At 40.1% G+C, this 13,076-nt stretch overlaps 1 protein-coding gene across 1 annotated transcript in view; it reads right to left on the minus strand.

Moving 5' to 3' along the window:
- Window positions 1–13,076, minus strand: part of DNAH6 (dynein axonemal heavy chain 6) — a 239,399-nt gene that overhangs the window by 13,901 nt on the left and 212,422 nt on the right. Inside the window, exons 69-71 of the mRNA XM_078056370.1 lie at window positions 7,442–7,561; window positions 6,757–6,878; window positions 1,720–1,849 (exon numbers count right to left, since the gene is read on the minus strand). Of these exons, the coding sequence (XP_077912496.1) occupies window positions 1,720–1,849; window positions 6,757–6,878; window positions 7,442–7,561 (372 nt within the window). The remainder of the gene's footprint in view (window positions 1–1,719; window positions 1,850–6,756; window positions 6,879–7,441; window positions 7,562–13,076) is intronic.

The following is a 13,076-nucleotide window of genomic DNA, read 5'->3' on the forward strand; positions in this document are numbered from 1 at the left end:
CAGCCAGCCACCTGCCTATGTATCCCTTTTCCACCCAGCCCTCCATCTCATATTTGTTAAAAATCGCTTCCTAAACTAACTGACACAGTTTGCTTCACCATCAACAGAACCCTCTACTCAGAAGGCCTCTTTTGAGGGCCTGTTTTGGGAGGAGACGACTGGCTTTTGAGGTCACACAGGCCTTTTCTTCTGGGGGTCTTAGGAGGATTGGCAAGACTCTGTCTGTTGTATGGTGATATAATAAGAAATAAATATTTTGGTCTTTGTCCCTGGTTCCTCCTGGCTGGAGCCCCCCAGACCCTTGTAATTTCCTAAGTAATAAGAGTGATAGGTTGCATCATTTTTTATATTTGGCTTTGACCCTGGCTCCTACAATAGCTTCTGAGTGTTAAAGGTGAAAGGAGCGTCTTTTGTTATTCATAACATAAGCCTGGGTCTTTGTTAATGAGATGGCTTTGGAAAGCCTCTAAGGGTGGGGGGCTCTTTGTCAGGGGAACCAACCATGGGATTAGACTGTTGGAACTTTCAGCTTCCCCCTCTGACCTCTTGGGAAGGGAGAGGAGCTGGAGATTGAATTAATGACTAATGGCTAATGATTTAGTCAATTATGCCTAATAATGAAGCTTCCATAAAAACCCTAACTGAAGGGGTTTGGAGAGCTTCTGTGCACTAGGAGGGTGGTGTACCCTGACTCCATGGGGACAGAAGCTCCTCCTCTTGAGACTCTTCTAGACCTTGCCCCATGTACCTCTTCATGTGGTTGTTTATCTGTACCCTTTATTATATCTTTTATTATAAACTGGTAAATGTGTTTCCCTGAGTTCTGTGAGCCATTCTAGCAAATTTTAAACCTAAGAAGGGGGTTGTAGGAACCCCCAAATTATTGCGGGTTAGTCAGAAGTATAGGTCACAACTTGGGACTTGAGATTATCATCTAAAGTGGAGGGCAGTCTTATGGGATTGAGCCCTTAACCTGTGGGGTCCACGCTAACTCTGCTTAGTGTCATAATTGGATTGTAGGATACCCAGTTGGTGTCCAGAGAGTTGGAGAATTGCTTAATGTAAGGGAAAAGCCCACACATTTGGTGTCAAAATGTTGTGAGTAGAGAGAGAAACACAGTTTACTTTTACATTAGACTAAGAAATGTAAATCTACAGTCACTCTAAGAAAAGTGTGAGAGTAGATCTCTGATCATTTGGGAAGATTCCTTAACTCACCAGAAAACAAGGTGATAATAATTTAGCCATTTCTCTTGAATCTAGAACAAAAATGACATGGATTCTAGAGCAGGGCTATCTAATGGCACATTCTACAATAATGGAAATGTCTTCGACCTGTGTTGTCCGATACAGTAGCACTCAAAATATGGCTAGTGCAACTGAGGAAATGAATTTTAAATTTTACTTATTTATATTTAAGTAGCCACTTGGGGCTAGTGGCTACTGTCTTGGGCAGCACAGGTCTAGAGGCACAGGGAAGCTCAGGAAAAAGTCTAGTTAAAGTTTCATGGGGCTAGAAACCAACTTGCACCTAATGCTTCTGGCAGTTGGGTTGTTGAGGTGCTCAAGGCTTCCATGGAGAGCTCCGAGTCAGAAGTGCTCTCTACATAAAGAAAAGTGTATGTAATAAAGCATATTTGGATACCTGCTCATCACTCAGCTTTCTGAGTTTATTCCTGAAAGTCCTATGATGTACAGAAGCCAGGGATTATTTATTACCTGGAACTCTGGTCCGGACTGAAGCAACAAGTTCTTGGACAATTTCATCATTGCTTTTTCCCTCTCCACCAGATGACGACCTTGGCTGAACTTCAAGTATGGTGTTGATTAAAGTGTTGGTCTCTTTGTACTGTAATGTTGGGAAGAGACAGAACAGTGAAGGCTCGAATTCTCAGACAATAATTTACAGTACAATTTACTTATAGAAATGGCAATTGTCAAAAAGGGAAAATTTTTGTGTTGAAGATAGAATTGGTAAAATGTGCTCACTGGAAATGCACAGTACAGGTGACCCTTGAACAATGCGGGGGTTAAAGCTCATTGCCCTTCCTGGTTACACAGTCAAAAATCCATGTATGACTTGATTCTTCAAAAATGTAACCACTAATAGCCTACTGTTGACTGGAAGGCTTACCAATAACATAAACAGTTGATTAGCACACATTTTGTGTATGTATTATATACTGTATTCTTAAGTAAGCTAAAGAAAAGAAAATGTTAGTAAGAAACTCATAGGGGCGCCTGGGTGGCTTAGTCGGGTAAGCGTCTGCCTTCGGCTCAGGTCATGATTTCAGGGTCCTGGAATTGAGTCCTGCATCGGGCTCACTGCTCAGTGGGGAGCCTGTTTCTCCTTTTCTCTCTGTGTGCTCCTTTACTCTCTCTCTCTCTTTCAAATAAATAAATAAATCTTAAAAAAAAAGAAAAAAAATCCGTGTATAAATGGGCCACACAGTTCAAACCTGTGCTGTTCAAGGGTCAATTGTACACAGTGGTCAGTGTTATATTTAAACATTTTTGGTTGAACAATAATGTGAATGTACTTAATGCCACTGAACTGTATACTTAAAAATGGTTAAAAGGGTAAATTTTATGTTATATATATTTGACCCTAATAAAAAATGAATAAAAATTTTTTAGCTAATCATTTAAAAGACAGTTTATAAAAATGAAGAAGAAATAATGAGAATGCTGTTTTGAAACATACTTTTATTTAAATAACATTTTTTTCAACTAGAAAAGTGTTATGGCTTATTATAGAAAATTTAGAAACTACAGAAAAGTATAAAGAAAAACTAAATATTCGTGATCCTGCTTTTCAGAAATATTTATAACTTTAGTTTACCCCCCACTTGGACATTTTCTCTGTATATGTGCATCTAATTAAAAAAACTGAGCCCATACAATTTATATAGTATTCATTCTTTCTCAATTTCATGAACATTTTTCTCCTATCACTGACAAATCTTCCTGAATCATGCTTTAAGTGACTGTGTGATACTTGGTGGTATGAAGAGCCATAGTTAATATAGTTGTTTATCTATTATATTACTACTAGATATGTTTTGGACATTGCTAGTTTTTAGATTTTATAGAACTTGGTGAATAGAATATCTGTATATGAATTTCACCCACTATATTTGAAATTCTTTAAATGATATATTTCCAAAAGAATATTTTTAAAATGGGTATTATTATATTGATTTCTAAAAACACTGTATCAGTTTATACTCCCAACAATAGTGTATCAGAGGACCTATTTTTATTTTTGCAAGAATTAATATCTTTGCTTAAAAATCTTTTCAAATTTAATAGGTAAAAAGTTTCTCTCTCTCTTTTTTTTTTTTGCTCTACTTGGAGGGTTATCAGAGTTAAGCATTTTATTTTATTTTTTTCAGAGTTAAGCATTTTAAAAATATGTTCATTGGTCATCTGTATTACATCTTTATAAATTACTCATGTATTTTGCACACTTTCGATTTTTAGTCTTTTTGTTACTGATTTATCAGAGATAATTCTATAATAATAATTAACTTCTTTCCCCCCAATTCTTTTGTGGTAAAATACATGTAACATAAAAATACCGTCTTAAGTATCTTTAAGTATACAGTTCAATGGTATTAAATACATTAATAATGTTGTGCAACCATCACCACCATCCATCTCCATAATTCTTTTCATCTTGTAAAACTGAAGCCCCTTACCCATTAAACAGTAACTCCTCATTTCTCCCTTTTCCCAGCCCCTGGCAACTACCATTCTACTTTCTGTCTCTAGGATTTTTGACTACTCTAAATACCTCACATAAATAGAATTATACAGTATTTGTCTTTATGTGACTGGCTTATTTCACTTAGTATCATGTCTTCAAGGTTCATCCATGTTGTAGCATATTACAGAATTTCCTTCCTTTTTTTTTTTTTAAGATTTTATTTATTTGACAGAGAGAGACAGAGCGAGAGAGGGAACACAAGCAGGGGGAGTGGGAGAGGGAGAAGCAGACTTCCCGCGGAGCAGGAAGCCTGATGCGGGGCTCAATCCCAGGACCCTGGGATCATGACCTGAGCTGAAGGCAGATGCTTAATGACTGAGCCACCCAGGCGCCCCAAGAATTTCCTTCCTTCTTAAGGCTGAATGATACTCCATTGTATGTATATATCATTTTTTTGCTTATTATCTGTCAATGGACACTTGGGTTGCTTCCACGGTTCAGCTATTGTGAATAATGCTGCCGCTGACCAGGGAGCCTGATGCAGGGCTCAATCCCAGGACCCTGGGGTCATGATCTGAGCCAAAGGCAGACACTTAGTGGACTGAGCCACCCAGGCGCCCCTATTTTTGGACATTTTAATCTCCATTCTGGAAAGTTTAAGTTTGTCCTTTATATCACATGTGTGATAATCTATATACCAGTCCTGGTCTGTAAGCCTCCAGGGTAGTTTTTAATTCTGCTGTGGTATTTTTAGTTTCCTTGAAAGATTTCATTCTCAGGCATCTCATGGCATCCTGTGTGTGTGTGTGTGTGTGTGTGTGTGTGTGTGTGTGTGTGTGTATCAGCCAATTCTCAAATTCTGGCTTTCTCTTTCTCCAGGCTAGGTCTTCTACCCTACCTCAGATGCCAAAACACATTGTTTATTTTTTTTGTTTTTGCAGCAGGTGATTTGCAGAGGGCAAGTCTGTATCTTCTGGATGGTGTTTTCTATCCTTTATCCTTTAGTATGTTTTTTCCTACCTATTTACTCAGGCTCTGTTGTTTTTTTCTTTCCATTTATTCAGCCTCTAATGAGAAAAGAGATAACAGATATCTGTTTGTGCATAGTTTATACAGATGGCCTTTGACTTATGCTCATTATTGTTTTGGGAGGCAATCTCTGCCTTGTATCTCCATTGATGTGCACAGGTCAAGGTCCAATTTTCTTTACTAGTTTCTAATAAGCATCTAAGTAGGTATAGTTTGCGGAGTGAGGAAGGAATCATATCTTTAATTAAAGACTCTATTGATGGCAGGCAGAATTAGCTAACCTAAAGCAGCTAATCAAAGAAATCTGTTGGCTCATACACTGGGAAGAAGAGAACACAAGTCACATGGGTCTCAGGCATGAATGGATCTAATGTTTTCTCTCCAGTACATGCTTGGTTGTTTCTCTCTTTCCTATGGCAGATGAGCTTCTTCTATGTGGTAGGGGGAATGGGTTGAGTGTCAATGATAAGGCCACAGACAGCTCCAGATATGCAGTATGCTAGCCAGTGATTCCAAAGGAAAGAGAAATCCCTCCCCCAATCCTAGCATCTATATATACTAAAGCTTAGGGAAGAATTCTCATTCACCCAACCTGGTCCATGTACCTGTTCTTTGGACCAATTCCAGTGGCTAGGTGATGGAGTACTGCCTTTGGCCAGGCCTGAGTCACATGCCCACCTCTGAAGGTAGGGAGGTCTTACCAGAATTTCATGGAATGAGGAAGGGGCTGTTATCCCAAAAGGAGGAGATTGGGAGTAGGGCATATACTCTACCAGAAAAATGGAGGAAGGGAGGCTAGACTGAAAAGCATACCACCGTGCTCACTACATGCCTGCTGTCTCATTCTCAGTCATTGTGAACCAATGGAAAACACAAAACTACACTCCTCGGTGCACACTGCCAAGAGTGTTACCTCTGCCAACAATGCTGTATTTCTCACAGGATGCAGCAAGTCTTACAATATCTACACTCCCCTTTCCCTTCTCCCCCCCACCCCGCCCCATGCCCCACCCACTCCAGAACAAACTGTCAGATATGAGTGAATATTAACACTTGTTTGGCCACCTCTTTTTCTTCCTGAAAGCAGAATAATGAAAAACAAGATAATATTCTAACTCCTTGCTAAACAGCAAAGCAATTTTTTATGGCAGAGAACCATGACATAAGGTGGCAGAGCATTGACCTCCTGGGTTTTTTTCTGGAAGTTCCACTGTTGTTTCTTATGGATTCATTGATATCTAGGTAGACCTCACCCTCTAACACTTGTATGGGCAAAATTTAAGTTGAAAGGAAGATGATTCCCTTCACCCTTGTGAGCCAAACCTAGTCTCCAACCTTTATAGTATTCCAGGCCCCAAGGGCCAGACCTTAGTTCATGACTTCGGTTCATCCACAGATGCCTGACCATGGCAGATGAATAAACTGGAAAGGTATGTAGTACACGGGTAATGGAGGGGCCTCAGGTGCCATGCTGACGAACTTGGACTACCCCTAGGTAATGGTGGGGCATCAGAAGGTCTTAGAGGAGTGAAATGATCCAGTTTGCTCTTTGGACCTACTGCTCGTGTCTGGCACTGTGACCTGATGGACCACAATTTTAAAGAACACTGTTTTATCTGTCTTGGATGTTTGTTATTGTACTTTTATAACTTACTCATCTGTGGATCCATAAACCTTTGTGTAATATGATACAGATTTGCTCAGTGTGGAGGGAAAAGGGCAAAAGAGAAAGGACTGTCTGGATTATCGTCCAAATCCCCAAGTTAAGGTGGACTAGCGGGTAGAAGGCCGGGAGGTCGGGGAGTGGCCAGTGACAGGGAAAAATGCACGGATCTTAGGATGCTGTGAAGGATCCAGAGGGAACAGGCTAAATTGGAATCGAATGCTGAAGTTGAGGTGAAACATTTACTTTGGTTATTTAAGGATATAATAATTTATGGGACTAGTGAGATGATTATTGATGTTTCAAGTTTACATACACAATATGAAAATGTATTTTAGGCTAAAAGGCCACATACCTGGAAAACTAGGTTGGCATTTTCATGCATTCCAAATATTTCTGGGTCATCCATCAAAGGCAGATTTTCAATGTAGTCCTTAAACTCTTGTAGGCTGTCAGCCAAAGGTGCAAAATAGATGCCTGTTTATTGCAAACACAGAAGGCAGGTATGTTTCAAATAGACTAGCTTTGTACCACCACCGTTAGTCCTTCTCTGCCTGTTCAGATGGTGGCTATAATCAAGTGCCTTCCACAGAAAAGGGGATTGTTTTCCCCACTCTCCTTGCCTTCATTACTGTGCCTGGTCGCTTTCCCTTTTCTTGAGGCCTTGAGCATGTGATTAGTCTCCTACTCTTTCAGGGTGTCTCCTCCAGAACCTTTCAAGATTCTGGGAATCCAGGGATGTGCTGCTGAAAGCCATGCCTTGGTAAAGGGCTCCAAATTTATAGAACTTTGAAAACACATTTAGACCAAATACAACCATTTTAGAACAAATAATTCAAAGTGGCTACTGCACAAAAGATATTTTCGTGCTTTAACTGCCAAGCCACTTTTGGAGGTGGTCAAGCGTGGGGCTGGGGCGGGCGGGCGTGGGGACTGGGCTGTGATGACTGGACACCGAGAGCTCCTGGATGGAAAACTGAGAGATGCCGCCAGTGACATTTTGCAAAAGGTCCTTTCCGGAATATTGAAAAGTCATTCACCTGATTCCGAATATTTATAATCCTCTTCTAATGTTTCAGGAGAAAAGAACCTTTTTAAGACCGTACGAAGGCATCTTTGATCCCAGGTATCTGTAACTCTACCACCATATGTAATTTCACCTGAAAAGGAGTTTGCATTTTTAAACATATTTTTTATTGATATGCTTAGCCAAATTCCAATAGGTTTATTTATATGCACATTTATTTGGAACTGAAAGTGAAAAGAGCATATCAGAGTTTCCTTCAGAGAATAAAAGGCAGGAAAAAACCTAGTATATGTACCCTACCCTAATTATTTTGCTTTCCCCAAATAACCAGAACCAAAGCCACTGAGCTCTATTTCTCTTTCTTTCTTTCTTTCTTTCTTTCTTTCTTTTTCTTTTTTCTTTCTTTTTCTCTTTCTTTCCTTTCTTTTTCTTTCTTTCTTTCTCTTTCTTTCTTTCTTTCTTTTTCTTTCTTTCTTTTCCTTCCTTCCTTCCTTTTTCTCTTTTTCCTTCCTTCCTTCCTTCCTTCCTTCTCCTCCTCCTCCTCCTTCTTCCTCTTCTTCTTCCCCCTCCTCCTCCTCCTCTTTCTCCTCTTCTTCTTTTGCTGCAAAATACTGATTTTGGGTCTTATTCCATCATTGATCACAGTATTCTAAAACATATACACTTCCTATGCAACACTGATTCTTTTTGAGGCCAGTAAATGAACCAAAACATTTACAAGACATTGAAACTGTATGCATACTTTATAATTATTAAAATTAAGCTAGGAAGGAAAGATAGGTCCAAGGTGAAAGAGACAACTTGCCTCACAGAAATTATGTTGTGGGGAATTAAAACTTATTAGTACCCCATCTCTTTTTTCACAGAGAAGCTACTTTCAGCATGCTCCACAGTCATCCCAAAATTCTAAGAGGAATGATATCTATTCTTCTTTGGAATAATATCATTGCTGATATAATTCCTTGGGAAAACTCCAGATCCATTGCTACATTTCATTATTTACCACGTAGTGTTCCCAGAAGGATTTTACATATGGTACTGACACTCAACTTCTGGATTCTCTGAATGTTCAGCCATTCTCATCTCTATATCTTCCATTATGTCAGGAAGAAATGTTTTTCATTCTCTTTCAAGCTGAGATGGTTGGTGAAAGAAAGTTATTTCAGTCTTTGGAATCTCAATAATTTATTTCTTCTAAGGGAGCAATGTCTTTACTTGCACCTCTCATAGGGACACTTATTTTCCCTCTCCTGTTGAAGCATTTTTGGTCTGTCGTGTTGGATCAACCACTAAGGGGAGGGGAGAGGAGGTAGAGTAGGTATTACAGCTGGTGGTCAAGTAGCTAAATCTCCGTATTAGCAATTCTAAGAGGGAAGAAAGAGATGCTGTTGTATTTTCCTGGGTATATTCTTCTGTCACCTTCTAGGAAGTCTTGGAACACAAAGTTCGGTTACATCTTTGTAGTGGGTCCATCAGGTCTGGGCCTAAATTGAGGCTCCTCTTGGATCTTTGGGGCTGGATGGGAATGTAAGCTCAAGTTTCTCCAACTGCATGATGGTGTCTGGAAAAGGAGGATGGCCAGGAAAACTAAGACTTCTATAGTTGGTAGGTGGTGAGAGGAAAGAGTTGCCCTAAAATACTTTTTTAAGTCACAAAGGACAATATCTGCATTTTGAGAAGCAGCACAGAAATATTTTCCTTACAAATTATCAGACTTTGTGCTTCTCCATCCAGATTGAGTTTTACCCTTTTCTTGGATCAAACTGAGTAAATAATTTTGACTCAGAGTAGACGACTCACTTTTGGGCTCAATTTTAGGAAGGAGTCTTCTGGGTTTGGTTTTCCCAGAAGAGGGACCTGGGGAGGAAGTGTCCACCATACATGCCCACCACCTGTCCTGGCCCTGACATCACAGTCCCCAAGGGTCTCGTTGCAGATTCCAGTGTGGTGGCTTCCCCCTTCTCTTCCTCTTCTAGCCCCAGAGGCTGGCTGAGGGATGGCCCAATACAAACTGGACAGGCCTTAGGTTTGGCTTTGTCCTTGCCTACTTTGAGCTTAGATCTGTCTCCTGGAATTATGTATTGCTATACCTTACACTATAAAATTTTAAGACCTTCCCCACCCCCAAATACCTTCTCATATTTAAAGCCTCCTCAGTATTTCTCTGTTTATTCTCTCCTGTTTATTTTTTTTAAAAGATTTTATTTATTCATTTGAGAGAGAGAGACAGACAGAGCACAAGCAGGGCAAGGGGCAGAGGGAGAGGAAGAAGCAGACTTCCTGCTGAGCTGGGAGCCCAACATGGGGCTCGATCCCAGGACTCTAGGATCATGACCTGAGCTGAAGGCAGACACTTAGCCATCTGAGCCACCCAGGTGCCCCTATTCTCTCCTGTTTAGTTTCCCCACTGGTGTTTCTGTATCTTCTTGTTCAGTCCTTCATGTTGCTTTTATTATAGCTTTGTAAATTATTGTACCTCTTTACAGCCTAAAGGACTATGATCGCCAATCATTGATTACAAAGTAGAACCAAAATTTACTAACAACACACACAGGCCTTTCAGGTTGTGCCCCCAGCTTACCTTTTTTAGTTTTGTTGAAGATAAAGCGCCCCTCCATGTACATCCCCTCTTCCTACTATGCACCAGCCCAGCGGAAATGCTCACAAGTTCTACAGACAGGCCACACCTCAACCCATTGGGCTTTTACATCATGATTCTCTCAGCCCAGTGTGCTCTCCTGCCTTTTCTCTCCCAGTGAGCCCAACTTAGCTCAATGTAGCTGTTCAGCACTTAGCTCCCAGCAGAGCTCTCCCGGATTCCCCCGGGGTAGTGTTGTTCCTTCCTAGTTCCCACAGCATTGCGCAGACACTTCTGATTTGGTTATTATCCTAACATAGAGTTTATTCATTATCTCCACCCTCCATGCCATGAGTTTTTGGCAGGCAGGGTCTATGTCATCTTTGTATTTCTAGCATCTCTTGTAGTAGTATTAGGCGTATTTTCTGGATTAATGCATAAATGACTGCCGAAAATACCACCCTATGGATAAAGCATTCATTGCCTTTTTGCTCCTATCCATTTTTTAAAAACAGCTTTAATAGAGAGCTATAATTTAAAAATCATAAAATCCACATAAAATTTACATGTATAATTCAGTAATATTTAGTAAACCTGCAATGTGTGTGTAACCGTCACCACAATCTAATTTTATTTTATTTTATTTTATTTTTTTAAAGATTTTATTTATTTATTGGACAGAGAGAGACACAGCGAGAGAGAGAACACAAGCAGAGGGAGTGGGAGAGGGAGAAGCAGGCTTCCTGCCGAGCAGGGAGCCCGATGCGGGGCTCGATCCCAGGACCCTGGGATCATGACCTGAGCCGAAGGCAGACGCTTAACGACTGAGCCACCCAGGCGCCCCCACCACAATCTAATTTTAAAACATTTGTATCATCCCCCAAAAGAAATCTTGTGCCCCTTCTCAGTCACTCCTCATTCTTGCCCCTGCTCCATGCAACCAGGAATTTACTTTCTGTCTGTATACATTTGGTTTTTCTGGAACTTTCATATAAATGGAATCATACAATGTGGTATTTTGAGCTGACTTAAAAAAAAAAAAGACTATTTTAGAGAGAGAGGGAGGGAGGGAGAGAGCGAGCAGAGGGAGGGGTAAGGGGAGGGGGAGAGAGAATCTTAAGCAGGCTCCCCGCTGAGTGTGGATCCCAACTCAGGGCTCAATCCCAGGACCTTGATATCAGGACCTGAGCCCAAATCAAGACTTGGATGCTTGACTGACTGAGCCACCCAGGTGCCCCTGTGCCTGACTTTTTTACTTAGCATAGAGTGTGTGGGGTTTACCTATGTTGCAGCACGTATCCATACTTTATTCCTTTTTATGGCTGGATAGTACATTGTGTGGATACGCCACATTGTTTTTCCATTCACCAGCTGATGGAAGTTCAAGTTGTTTCCATTTTTTGGCTATGAAGCAATGCTGTTATAAACATGTACAAATTTTTTGTGTGGACATGTGTTTTCATTTTTTTCCTGGGTATACACCTAGGAGAGGAGTTTCTGGGTCATATGGTAAGTCTATTTTAAAAATCTTCCAAAGTAGTGGCACCATTTTACATTGCCACCAGCAATGTATGAGGGTTCCACTTTCTCCATATCCTCACCAACACTTCGTTACTCTTTTTTTGTTGTTTCATTTTTTAATTATAGTCATCCTAGCCGGTATGAAGTGGTATTTCATTGTGGCTTTAATTTTCATTTCCTTAATGATGGAGCATCTTTTCATGTGCTTATTGGGCATTTATATGTCTTCTTTGGTGAAATGTCTGTTCAAATCTTTTGCCCATTTTTAAATTGGTTTATTTTTCTTTTCACTGTTAAGTTGTAAGTGTTCTTTATATACTTTGTATACAAGTGCCTTATCAGACATATGATTTGCAGATATTTTCCTTCAGTCTGTGGCTTGTCCTTTCACTTTCTTGATGGTGTTTGTTGAAGTATAAAAGTTTTAAATGTTGATGATGTCCATTTTTTCTTTATTGCTTGTGTTTTTTGCATCATATCTAATAAGTCATTGCCTAGCCCAAAGTCACAAAGATTTACTTCTATGCTTTCTTCTAAGAGCTTTATAGTTTTAGCTATTACATTTAGCTCTTACAGGACTCATTTTGAATTAATTTTTGTGTATCATATGAGATAAGGATCCAAATTCATCCTTTTGCAGATGGATATCTAACAGTCCCAGCATCATTTGTTGAAAAAATTATCCTTCCTCCATTGAGCCGCCCTGATACCTTTGTTGAAAGTAAGCTGATCATCACTATAAGGTCAATTGACCATCATCATTTTATTAAGAAGTGTTGGCCCCACTGGAGTAGTGGAGTGCTGGACGCCAGAGTATAAAGTAGCCCCCTAGATTCCAAGACCACCCCTTTTGGTCCACTCTGAGGATGGTCCTCATTCATTTTCACTGTTGTTTCACTGCCCTCCATTTCCAAGGTTTATTTGCCTTTCAAGGCTCTAGGTCACCTGATCCCTCTCTGTTCTTCCCCATTTCCCTTACTCACCAGTAAAAACCACCCATTCCCATTCTGCCCCTTTTCAGAGTGCTCTTCTTCCCCCCACTTCCCAGTGCAAATCATTTCTTCATTATTCGGGCCTACATATTCCACATTGGACCTAATTTTTTGGCACAAGGTCCCATGTGGCCACAATTAGTATTTGCTAAAAATTGTAATTCCTGAAATATTTTTTCCTTTTTCACAATTATACCTGAATCAACAGGTCTCTACTAGTCAAGCAATGTTCAGATTCTTTTGAATTTAAGAGCATACTCTCGAGGCTAGACTGACTGGATTTCAATCTTGGCTCCACCACTTATAAACTGTGTGCCTCAGTTTCCTCATGTATAAAATAGGTATATAACAGTCCTCACCTCATAGGGTTGTTGTGAGGATTAAATCTGCTAATTCTTGGGAAGTGCTGAACACAGTACTTGGCATGTATCAAGAGAGATATAAGGTTCTGCTATTATTATTTGGGAAAACACCTGCCCATTTTCTATGTGTAAATATTCTCATGATATTCTTATCATGGTCTTATCTTTACAAAGGGACTATCAGAATCATCATCA

Source organism: Halichoerus grypus, chromosome 10 (assembly GCF_964656455.1).
Source record: "Halichoerus grypus chromosome 10, mHalGry1.hap1.1, whole genome shotgun sequence".
NCBI classification, from domain to species: domain Eukaryota; kingdom Metazoa; phylum Chordata; class Mammalia; order Carnivora; family Phocidae; genus Halichoerus; species Halichoerus grypus.